At 40.9% G+C, this 12895-nt stretch overlaps 1 protein-coding gene across 5 annotated transcripts in view; it reads left to right on the forward strand.

The window, feature by feature from the left end:
* Positions 1–12895, forward strand: part of DBN1 (drebrin 1) — a 57022-nt gene that overhangs the window by 31167 nt on the left and 12960 nt on the right. For 4 of the 5 annotated variants that reach the window (XM_072146014.1, XM_072146015.1, XM_072146016.1 and 1 more), the window contains exons 2-5: positions 5019–5074; positions 8400–8512; positions 11204–11278; positions 12565–12711. In XM_072146014.1, coding sequence (XP_072002115.1) covers positions 5019–5074; positions 8400–8512; positions 11204–11278; positions 12565–12711 — 391 coding nt within the window. Of the gene's footprint in view, positions 1–3518; positions 3620–5018; positions 5075–8399; positions 8513–11203; positions 11279–12564; positions 12712–12895 lie in introns of those variants that run through there. The other variant, XM_072146012.1, reaches the window with a different exon arrangement.

The raw sequence follows: 12895 nt of genomic DNA on the forward strand, positions 1-12895 counted from the left end.
GCGTTGGTGGTGAGCTCCTGCAGTCATTCATCCCAGAGCGTAAAACGTTAATGAAACCAGATAGGACCTTTTCATGAAATCTGTGTTTTAGAAGACTTATATACCAATGTCCAGGACAATTGGAGCAACTTTAGTTCAAATTGAATGGATTCGGACCGGAAGCAAATCTGAAACAAATCTTTTGAAAAATTGGGCAAAGCAATCGTTCACTCATTTCTACGTGTTGGAAAATCTCAGGCTCTGCCATCCCATGATGACTTCTGCACTTAGAATCTGGTCAATTCCTACAGAATTACTGGTCAATTTACTGCAGATTTTAGGGATGTAGTAGCACATGGCACTTCCGTTGCATTTACAAACGCAAGCGCTAGGCGGCGGCCCGCTGCCCGATTGCATAGGCGTTTCCTTGGATATGCATGCTAGCTGTAACCAACACACAGGGGGTCATTTACTAAGGGCCGAATCACGTTTTTCTGGTGGCTTACCCGAATTTTTTCTGTTTTGCGACAATTTTCCCTCAATTGCCCCGGGGTTTTGGCGCACGCCATCGGATTGTGGCGCATCGGCGCCGGCGTGCACGCGACGGAAATCGGGGTGTGGCCGTACAAAAACCCAGCAGATTCGGAAAAACCGTTTACCCGGCCTGGCTTGGTGAACTTCAGTGCACTCCGGGGAACTTCAGCGCAGCAGCGACATCTAGTGGACATCGGGGGAACTACCTTAGTGAATCGCCAGAAGACCCGAATCCTCTGCAGAGAACTCGCCGCTGGATAGCAAATGGACCGGGTAAGTAAATCTGCCCCGTAGTGTCTTGTATTTAAACAATGCGAGAAACTGGGTGCTGGTTACCAAATGCATGCTTTCCTTCCTCATATGCGATCAGGCCGAGGCCTGCCCCATGGGCGCTTGCATTGCATTTGTAATTGCAACGCAAGTGACTGCACCCTAAACCCGCAAAGCAAATCATAATTTTTGGTTACGACAACCTTTTTTTAAGCGAAATGATCCAGAGATGAGAAATCCTCAGTAGACAAGCATTACAAACAGAGCTGCGTCTGTGAGGACATTGCAGGCTGGAACTGTATCTCTCCACCAATAGCTACAGAAAGTAAAGTGATAGTAAAGTTTGGTCAGCTGCTCATTGTGCCTATTGGGATACAATTATCTAAGCCATGAATTGTATACTTATACATCGAGTATCCTCAGCAATGTAAAAAATTACACTTCCGTAGGAGACACTTATCCCGACTTGTGTGCTTGCCCCAGATTCATTATTACTGTGAGATGAAGATGATAAATGAGTGGACCTAGTTTCTTTTGTCTGTCTTTTTCCACTTTCCATGATCTATTTGTTTATTGTATTAGCTGTTATGGATCTCTGCCATACAGGAAAGAGAATATCAAACTATGTATGGATGACTACACTGAAATCACTGATTAGTACCTGGTCAATACTCAATGTTATTCACTTCACCTACCGTGTTATAGTCTCATGACATGTGAATCACAAAACAGTCAATTCTTCAACTCCGTTAAAGGGGTTGTCCAGGTTTGAAAAACAGATCACCTATTTTAAGGTTAGACTTTGAGATTGGCATAAGTCCTAAACCTGGCTCCCCAGATGTTCGGCTGCTTGAAGGGATGGCAGCTTTCTGGTGAATAATGCCTCGGTCACAGACCAGTTATGATACATCTATTCATCACATGGGCTGTGTGCAGCCCATTCTCATTCATATGAATACGGTTTCGCTGCCATACTTCGTACAATTGCCATACAGTCTACAATATTGATCTTAATGGGGAGAAAGGGGAGCTTCTTAATTTTTAAAATCCTTGACAGCCCCTATAATGTGTTGGAAGTAGTGGGAAAGTGTGAAGGCTCATGGTCAACCCTAACCCTAGGAAACTGGGATCTTCGAATCTTGTCTGAAAATTGTCTGAAAAATGGGCAACAATGGCTATCCCAGCTGGTCCAATCTCGCAGCAGAGCAGTTGTTGGTAGGAAGCCAGTGGCAGAGGTGTCCATCTAGTAAACCTTGAGTCATGATGGGTTTTCCATAAACATGTAAGGTCTGTTAGTGCCATATTGTGATGTGGGAAGCAATCGTTGAGTCCTGGAAAACTTCTTATTTTTTTGTGAAACCAATGCAAGTTGAGTAGTCATTCTATATGAAGACACTCCTATACAGGAAGACAGATCCATGGTCATGGGATGTCACACGGGTGCACAGCTTTGATGTGGTACTAATGAGCTGTGCACCTGTGTGATATCACATGACCATGGACATGTCTTCCTATAGAATGACAGCAAATACCTACAAAACCCGTGAGGAATTGATATAGTAAGTATATTGGAAAATTGTGCAACTTCTCATTACTCAAACAATATTGCAGAAAGTGGACAACCAATTTAATCCTGTTTTTGTCTTGTCCATGCAATAGATCAGAGTTGCACCTGAATCTGGCTACACATTTTTTGGTTTACATTGCATTTACAGATCACAACATATGTAATGTTGTAAGCAACATTTTTAATACCTTTTTAGTTTTCATTTTCACTTGTCTTGAACAGATCCCAGAGGGGAGAGGGAGAGAATAAAGCCTTCCTTTGGGAGGCCTTCTATTTCCTGTAACTGCAGGAAAATTAATGACAAGTGAATTTGTGTTGATAGAGAAAAAGATTTTATTTTTATTTCAAAACAATGGACTGTTCATATATATGTATAATGGAATTATGTTCATATTCCTCCTACGCTTCCTACTCCCTCTGCACCACTTACCTCCTGCCATTCAGCTTCTCTTTTAAACCCATCAAGAACATGCCAGTATAATGTGATGGAATACTGTAAGATGCTGGATAAATATAGTGCTCGTTATTATTAGACTATCGGGTCATATGGTACAATGCAGAGTGTCTCTAGGGCAATCTGACCCCTTGAAGTTTAGGCATTTAAGCAGAGCATTGTGTGTTAATGCGAACTATTGGTATGATGCCCCCCCCCCTTCCCCACCAAAAACTTCACTACGCTATTCAGTCTAATGCATTCCTTCTCTCTCCCCAGATTTAGCTTATTGGATTACTGATTGGTTTTTACAGCCTTTCACCCAAAATGTGTTGTTTTTATGGGGCATTTCCTAGTATGTTGTAGTATCTTATAGTATGTTAAAATAATCACTTCCCAGTGTCTTTCCATGTCATGAAATTTATTTTATGGGAAAATAGGACAAACTTGACAAAGATGGTGGCAAGTGGCAGACCATCACACTTTCCAGTTAATCCACAAACCAATAACTTACCTGCATAAGAATATGTAAAATTTTAGGCTGCATACAATGGGCCTGTGGTCCATTGTTGGTGGCTTTGTGTCAATGGCATGTGAGGTCTGCTCACGCCCATGATGTTAGAAAGCACTTTCCGGACAGGAATGGGAGATGCTCTCGGACAATGGGCTATAGCCCATTTTAGCACATATAAATTACTTAGTATTTATCCGTCAGGCGGCTGTGCCGCTGGGCAATGATATGCTGGTCCCAACCTGGCTTAGGTCTGTCTTCTAGAACGTATGCAGGCTGGTCGGATGTATTTGATGCAATAATTCAGTGATACTGGCACATGTAGGTGGGTACATATTGATCCTTTTTGTGTGATTTTTCCTTACTGCTCCTAGTACAAGGTTTACACATTGAAGACCCAACTTCCTTCTGATTAATTCTTTTAATTTGTAAATAACAAGAATCGTTTTTTCTTTTCCATAAACCCTCACCGGTTTGCCTAAACAACAAGAATGCATTCTGGGACATATAGATTTTCACATGCTGAAGCCCTAGAAAGCAGTATGACATAGATAATCAATTATGCGTGCCCAGGGGCAACGGCAGGATTTTGACGGGAGGGAGTTCTGCTAAATATACTTTTACTTAGCATTTTCATCTCTGGCAGACATGTAGTGTACGGAGGCGCAGCTGATTAGGTGGCCACAAGTAACTGGCCTGTGGGCGAAATCATCCTGCAGTCACACTAATAGGATGCGGGGGGAAGGATTGCTGCTCTGCTGTATTACTGTGTTTTTAGAACGCACCCAATGTTCCCAGTATGAGAGACTCATTTCTGTTCATTTAATTCTTGTCCTTTTTTGTGATTTCTCACCCATTTATTAAATGCCATCATAGCCGGCCTTAAGCCCCAAAGTACTACATGGATAACGTAGATAAATCTACAAAATCTAAAACAAGGATAAATATTGAAACCTATGTTTTGTCATTTATGCAGCCCCCCATGATAATGTGTTGTTCATTTTCTAAGGCTTCATGCACATGACCATATGCCGATCTCAGGTTTGCTTGCGCACCAACGACGGTAGAAGAGACTGTGCCCAAGTCACAAACATGGGCAGAAATAGGACCTGCTTCTAAGTTTTGTGGCCCAGTCAGTCGACTCAGGCATGGGGCCATAGAATATCTGTCCAAAACGTGTAAACCTCTTACACCTAGCAGCTCACGTGTCCGCACGTTTTAGACATGTTGCTCTTAAATTCCATTCACCTCAGTGGAGCCAATCTGCAGGACCAGCCACAACCAATTGTGCTTTTGTGATAGATAGAATGTTTTTTTTTCTTCTAATTATGGGCAACTCCTTTAAATGACGCCCAGACCCTAGATTTCCACTCTCAGCATCCGTGTAGTCTCTTTTCTATCATTTACAAAGTTGTTTGACGTTTCTGCTTGTTTAGCTTTTTCAAACTGTGCTTTTCTCTACATCGGTTTACCAATCTTGGTGACTTTCCCTGTACCCTGTGGCTTTTTTGGCACCCAGTAAAGTCTTCCATAGCAGATAGCTTACAAAGGAATTCACCATTTATGCTTCTAGTTTCACTGAGGTTTCCTTAGAATAGAAAAATGATTCCTAAAAAGTGTGAGAAGCCAGATAATTTGTAGATCCATGCCCCATGTTTACTTTGAGATGGAATGTATTTATAGCTTCGTAAAACATTGAATTGTTTCTCATTTGTCCCATTTAGGGCTTTGTACACGTATGAGGATGGCACAGATAACCTCATCTTGTCAGCATCAGGAGGTAAGTGGTAAAATGCACTATACTGTAATACAATTATATAGATATAATTTCTAGTATATAGCTATACCTTGTGGAAAAGCTCTTGATCAAAGCAAATTGAATTAGCTTTTTATTAAAACATTATTTTGCTGTTCTAGTCAAGCACATTTTATCTGACTTCAGTGTTTAGGAAATTGTACACTCACCGGCCACTTTATTAGGTACCCCATGCTAGTAATGGGTTGGACCCCCTTTTGCCTTCAGAACTGCCTCAATTCTTTGTGGCATAGATTCAGCAAGGTGCTGGAAGCATTCCTCTGAGATTTTGGTCCATATTGACATGATGGCATCACACAGTTGCCGCAGATTTGTCGGCTGCACATCCATGATGCGAATCTCCCGTTCCACCGCATCCCAAAGATGCTCTATTGGATTGAGATCTGGTGACTGTGGAGGCCATTTGAGTACAGTGAACTCATTGTCATGTTCAAGAAACCAGTCTGAGATGATTCCAGCTTTATGACATGGCGCATTATCCTGCTGAAAGTAGCCATCAGATGTTGGGTACATTGTGGTCATAAAGGGATGGACATGGTCAGCAACAATACTCAGGTAGGCTGTGGCGTTGCAACGATGCTCAATTGGTACCAAGGGGCCCAAAGAGTGCCAAGAAAATATTCCCCACACCATGACACCACCACCACCAGCCTGAACCGTTGATACAAGGCAGGATGGATCCATGCTTTCATGTTGTTGACGCCAAATTCTGACCCTACCATCTGAATGTCGCAGCAGAAATCGAGACTGCAAATTGTAGCCTCAGTTTCCTGTTCTTAGCTTAAAGGAGTGGCACCCGGTGTGGTCTTCTGCTGCTGTAGCCCATCTGCCTCAAAGTTCGACGTACTGTGCGTTCAGAGATGCTCTTCTGCCTACCTTGGTTGTAACGGGTGGCGATTTCATAGTATCATAGTATCATAGTATATATATAAGGCTGGAAGGAGACGCAAGTCCATCAAGTCCAACCTTCAAGAATTAAATAAATGTTTTATCCCCATAACCCGTGATATTTTTTCTCTCCAGGACTTTTTCAGAATATATGAGAAAAAGTCCCATTTTTGGGGGGGGCTTTTGTCTTTGAGAGCATTATCCCAGTCTATGCCTTTAAGGTCTTCCCTTAGTTGATGAAAATTTGCCCTCCTGAAGTTTAGAGTGTTGGTTGCCCCTTCACTAACATGCTTAGTAAAGCGTAATACAAAATCAATGATATTATGATCACTATTCCCCAGGTTCCCCCCAACCTGTAGTTTTGATACCCTATCAGGTCTGTTGGTAAGGATGAGGTCCAGCAGTGCCCCCCCTCTTGTTGGCTCCAGGACTAGTTGCGACAGGTAATTGTCTTTTGTTGTTGACAAGAACCTGCTACCTTTGAAGGACCTGCAGGTTTCTGCCCCCCAGTCAATATCTGGGTAATTGAAGTCCCCCATGATAAGTACTTCACCATGCTTTGAAGCCGCATCCATTTCACTTATCAGCATTTCCTCTGCTGCCTCCACTATATTTGGAGCCTTATAACAAACCCCTAGTAATATTTTATTATTCTTTTTCCCTCCCCTTATCTCCACCCATAGGGACTCCACATTTGCGTTACTGATGTCATCTCGCAAGACGGGCTTGAGGCAAGAATTCACATATAAACCAACCCCTCCCCCTTTTTTATTTATACGATCCTTTCTAAAAAGACTATAACCATCTATAGTAACAGCCCAGTCATAGCTACTGTCCAGCCATGTCTCGCTGATACCCACTATATCATATTTCCGTTCCAACATCAAGAGTTCCAGTTCCTCCATTTTGTTTGTGAGGCTTCTGGCATTTGTGTACATACACTTTATATGGTTTTCCCTGTCCATATTCCTTTTGTCCTTATTTCCCAATCTCATTCCAGCCCCCCTTCCTCCCCCATGGACTATGGCTCTTCCCAGCTCTCTATGTACACCGTCTAGTTGCCCTGCACAAGTGTAGTTGCCCTCCCCCCAGGTCTCTAGTTTAAACACTCCTCCAACCTTCTAGCCATTTTTTCCCCTAAAACAGCAGCCCCCTCCCCATTGAGGTGCAGCCCATCCCTACTGATTTGAGTCACTGTTGCCTTTCTATCAGCTCAAACCAGTCTGCCCATTCTCCTCTGGCATCAACAAGGCATTTCCGCCCACAGAACTTCCGCTCACTGGATGTTTTTTCTTTTTCGGACCATTCTCTGTAAACCCTAGAGATGGTTGTGCGTGAAAATCCCAGTAGATCAGCAGTTTCTGAAATACTCAGACCAGCCCTTCTGGCACCAACAACCATGCCACGTTCAAAGGCACTCAAATCACCTTTCTTCCCCATACTGATGCTCGGTTTGAACTGCAGGAGATTGTCTTGACCATGTTGCCGCCATGTGATTGGCTGATTAGAAATTAAGTGTTAACGAGCAGTTGGACAGGTGTACCTAATAAAGTGGCCGGTGAGTGTATGTGTATACATTATATAATTCTCATCCACTGCTATCATTCAACTCTGATATATTACTACTGGGAAATGGCGCTCTGAGTTGGATCAAAGGACTGTCTTCACGGTTATAGAAATTTAGGTGTTTTCTGGGAAACCCCTTGTCAGGATTCAAAGAAACCCATGTTACTTGCGAAATTTGGTTGGGATACACTGAAAGAACTTGTGCATTCTCAGGATACAAACAACGGACCCATAAGTTATCAGCATGTAAGGTCCGCTCATATGCTGATGATTGTAGAAAAGACTTCCTGGGCAGACATTGCACTTACACGGTGGTCTTGAAAACCATGGCCATATATCTAAACCTTTTGAAATACTTAGGACCATATGCTATCCATTAAAACAACAGGTAAAAAATCCAAAACAAAATTCCTGTACAGTGGGCCTTACATTAAGCCAAAGTTATTAAAAAAAAAGGTAACACGTTGAGTATTAGATAAATCATAACATTTTTACCAATTTAGCTGGGTCCTTAATAAATGGCAGCCTCTCAGAGACAATCTCTTTGAGAAATCCACTCCTTTTATACAAGCAAGATTTTCTACTATAAACTGTTTCTATTTCGAGAGGTTATATTAAAGTTGCAATTGTTAAGGATGTCCAGATATGTTTGAAGACTCCTGCATTAGTTCTTCTGTTAGCCTAAGCAATGAAGTCAATACCAACATGCTGTTAAATAACTATACACAAATGTTTTGGTCCTCTGAGTAATACAGTAACAATGAAGGACAGATGTTGCTTTATTGCTTATCCTTTTCCAGTTTGAGATAATTCTGATTGAAAACTTTTTTTCTAGGTGGTGGATTACCTGACCTGGCTAGCCATTTTGAGAACCAGAAAGTGATGTATGGTTTCTGCAGTGTGAAGGAGCCACATGCCATGCTAGCTCGATATGTGCTCATCAACTGGGTGAGGAGGTCGCCCTTTTAAAATCTTCTAAGAATTAACATATGTAGCTGTTTTAGGCTGCATTCCCACAAACTGTAGCTGCTCACCTTCTCCATAAAAAATGGAACCGCACGGCCGTTCTCACGGCCGAAGATAAAGTATGCTCTATCTTTTTTGTGGTCACGGCTCAACGAGTACCAAGCCCGGGCGCCATAGACTCCTATGGGGGACATATATCTGTTTGCAAATTTGTGGCCATATATGTCCCTCATACGTTTGTGTGAATTTACCCTTAGTTCTGCAACATCAATTATAGGGGTAATCCAAGAATAAGTGTAATTCATATTCAAATGGGTTAATTAAAATATTAGCTAATATGTAATTAGTTATTTAATATTTTGCTCCCCTTAGTAGAAAAATGCTGTGGACATACACTATAATGAAGCATTAGAATACTTTTGGCCCTTTAATCAGTCCTGTGACTTTGTCCTGGAGGAGACACAGAACAGAAGATGGTCGCTGGTCACATGTCCACATCACATGTCCTGCACCTGCCTGTTCAGGTCATGTGATCACCACTATGTTTGGCTGTAGTTGGTTGGTTGCAGTGCATCCATTATGGCCGGTGTTTTGGTAAGATGTTATCTCAGTGAGGTAATGTGCAGTGATGGCAGTTACTCACATTATTACTATGGTAACAGAGCAGGACAGGCTGTAAGATCATCGCTGGGAGCAGAGCATAAGAGGGAGGAGCCGTTACTGAGAACTGAGGCATCATAGGAGTTGTAGTTGTAAATGCCCACCAACTTGAAGATAACTCCGCCTACTTGAGAAAGCCCATAACATTTTTGAATCCTAAAGAAAACTATTTAAGCACTGTTATGTTATGTACTGGACAGTACCAGTGGAGTAGTCTTCTACAAGCACCAATCGTAGTGTAGTGGCACTGCTGGATAGGTCATTAGTAAAAAAAAAACAAAAAACCCATTGAAGATCCCGCTGCTCCCGACCAATAGTACATAATTTTCTGTGAATAGAATCCTTGTAATTTATCATTCTATGCAAATTGTTAAATCCCTGTACAAGGAATCATTCAGTTTTGTGAAGCACCGTATCTTTCCATCGTCCCACATTGCAGTAACAGCTACAAGGCCAACAGCAGAGAAATAATTCACAATGTGTTTCAAGTGCGGGAGATTTCCATTCACTGGAGCCAATTGTTTTTGCTATCCTAAAATAACTATTATCATTATTGTTTCTAAAGAAGCAAGTTGATATCAATGATATAATGATATTAATCTTTGTCTATTGACTGCTCTACTAGTCATAAACAACACCACTGGAACTTTTGCCAAAATATTTTGTAACCACTTTACCGGCTGAGCTTTTTAAAAATTTATTTCAAGGAAATCTGCCATTTGCTTTTGTGGATTATGAAGCAAACATACCTTGAGAATGTTGTAGCTACACTGGTGCAGAAACATATCTTGTTTAATCTCGAATTGAGTGGTTTTGCTTAAAAAAACAATTATAAAATTATGATAATGAGGATCTGTCGCTCCTGTGGCTGCTCTCTTCCTCTTACCCTAATTATGCACTGCTCCAGAGAATGATGTGATCACTGTGTTGTCCCTGACAGGCAGTCTACATGCAGCCAAGCTTTCCCAATTTTATCATTGTTTTTTAAGCATCAGTGTAGCTACAGCATTCTCAAGGTGTGTTTGGTTCACAATACATAAAAACAAATGGTAGATTTCCTTTACAAGCTAGACCAGGTATGTGTTGGCATTCTCAAATCCCATTAGACTCCATTTACATTTTTGGGTTTGGCCCCCATTGTTAAAAGTCCATGGGTCTGCAAGAAAATAAAAATATATTAATGATATATTGCCCTCCAATGAGTTGAAAAAGAACCTGTCAAACAAAATAACACACTCAAAATAAAGACTTCATTAAAAACTATTATTAAAAAGCATTGCCATTGTGCCTAAATTGTTCCTTTCCTTGACTGCAATATTAAAAAAAATCTGTATTAAAACTTAAATGCAACTCACCTGATGTGAAGACCTGCATATTCATGAGGTATTTGCATTGATGTGCCCCCTAGTTCCTAATTGAAAAATCTCAATGTTAAAGAACATGCTGCTATGGGGAACATTGAGTTAGAGCTCTGTTGTGGCCACTGATGTGACATCATGTAAGGTCCTGTTATATTTTCACAGTCTACCCTGTGTATGTATCTGATCACAGGAAATCAAAGCAGCCTGCATGGAGGATGGGGAGGAGTAAAAGAAATGTGATCATGCTGTAATCTTGCCATGATACTGCCATATGATCAGATATATGCATGGTGTACAGTTTGCTAATGTTAGTAGGCTAATGGACTGGACTTGTGGTGATGTCACCCTGGTCACATGCTGAGAAGAAGCATGGAACATGTGGAGTTGTAGATGTGATGGCTGGTTGAGCAGGACACGCCCGCTATGATGCCAGGTAATATAAGATGAAGTTGATTTATGGGGATGTTAAGGAAACAATTTTTAGGTAAAAGAAGGGTGTCAGTTAGTTAATAGGGCTCTATGGGAACCTGTCACTAGCTGTACTTGTGAAATGTACGGTATGATGCTGACCTGCACATTTCTCTAACATTAGCTGCTAATGCATTTGAATTTTCTTGAATCATCAATTCTTTTTCTTGTGTATCATTCGTAGGTCGGTGAAGATGTACCTGATGCCAGGAAATGTGCTTGTGCCAGTCATGTGGCACAGGTGGCAGACTTTTTCCAGGTGAGCATTGTTATGTATCTGTGGTTGTTGTAGAGGAGCGCCCTTACTGTGAGTGATTCATGCGGAAGTAAAACTGTGGAGATTGCAGAGGAGGACCGATACCGGAACATTAGAGCAGAGTAGAACAACAATCAAATAACTTTATACTAAATACAATATTTGAGCATTGGGCAGATTAGCAGAATCCATCTCCTTACTTGTTATTTCTTTCTTTTGTTCTACCTCTCTTCACATTGTCAGAGGGAAGGGGTAAAATGATCTATCATGGTTAAACATATTCATGTACTCCTGGACAACCCCTTTAAGTTGCGTATCAATCAGATTAGCAGACGTATGTTTATAAATACAGCGTATACCTTCTATTTTCTTAGACCTAAAAGGAGAAATAAAATGGGAGGGATAAAGGTAAGATTATATCCAAATCAGGAATTTCTAGCTTTGTAGAAATAACTTTCTATCCCTTTATGCTTTCGCTTCTTTTCGAACACTGTTAGAAGAGAAGGGATAATGCTGTAGAAGGGTTGTAGTAAGCAGTGACCATGAGCAGGCTGCCCCTTTATTATATCTTTAACATGGCATACAATACTATCGGGATGAAAGCAAAATCTGGGACACAAAGCGAGGATTCAGTATTTATGATGGGAGTAAATATCCCTATGATGACTATAGCCATTTCGGATTGTATCTTCTCTTGTATATTACATGACACCAGAGGCTGTTTACTTAAGTGTCTTCCTGTTGTGGTCACAGTTTTCCATTTGTGGTTCTTTTAGATTGTCCTTTTTTTTATTTTTATTTTCTTTCAATTATTTTTGTGTTTTTTAATAAAAGTTTTCAATACAGGTTATCAGAAGAAAAGGGAATTCAAAACCCGTTCTAAAAATGCTAAATAAATCCTGGTATATTTCCTTCTTGGCATGGTTTGATGTGAAAGCCCTTTCTGCTAGGCACAATAGACGTCTCAGTTTTCAGTGTTTTTCAGTCCATGTTTGTGACACTTGTGGATTTATTCCAGAGACAATAGCAGGGAAGGGCCTGGTGTGTATTTGTTGTTATTGCTGTGACTTCACTCCGATTACCACAATGTCTAACTCTCATGTGTTTCCCCTTTGTTGCAGATTGTTCTTTGCTTATTTCACGTTTGCCTGATCCAACACTTGTTTTGATGTCTTGCCCTATTATAAAAGTTCATTTAAAAAAGCTTTTTTTTTTTATCCCAACTTTTATTTTAATTATGTAAGAATGCTTTTATATTAATTGATTTAAATTCATTCCATCCTATACAGGGTGTGGATGTTATAGTGAACGCCAGCAGCGTAGAGGACATCGATCCTTTGGCCATAAACCAGCGCTTGTCTAATGGTTCTGGGCGGCTGGCAAGTCCTGTCTTACAAAGACTCCAGGTCAGAGATGAAGGAAGTGCTGATCCCGTGGTAAGTAAAATCCAGTGTGCTACAATTATCATTAACAATCCATGCTATTTTTTGCACAATATTAATAAAATCATTTTTAGGCACTAAATTTGTCCACACTGGTCACATAACTTTTTAATTTATGGACCAATGGCTCAAATTGCTGCCTCCTATCTTTGTTGCCTCATTAAAATAAAGAAAACTT

Source organism: Engystomops pustulosus, chromosome 4, assembly GCF_040894005.1.
Source record: "Engystomops pustulosus chromosome 4, aEngPut4.maternal, whole genome shotgun sequence".
Lineage (NCBI taxonomy): Eukaryota > Metazoa > Chordata > Amphibia > Anura > Leptodactylidae > Engystomops > Engystomops pustulosus.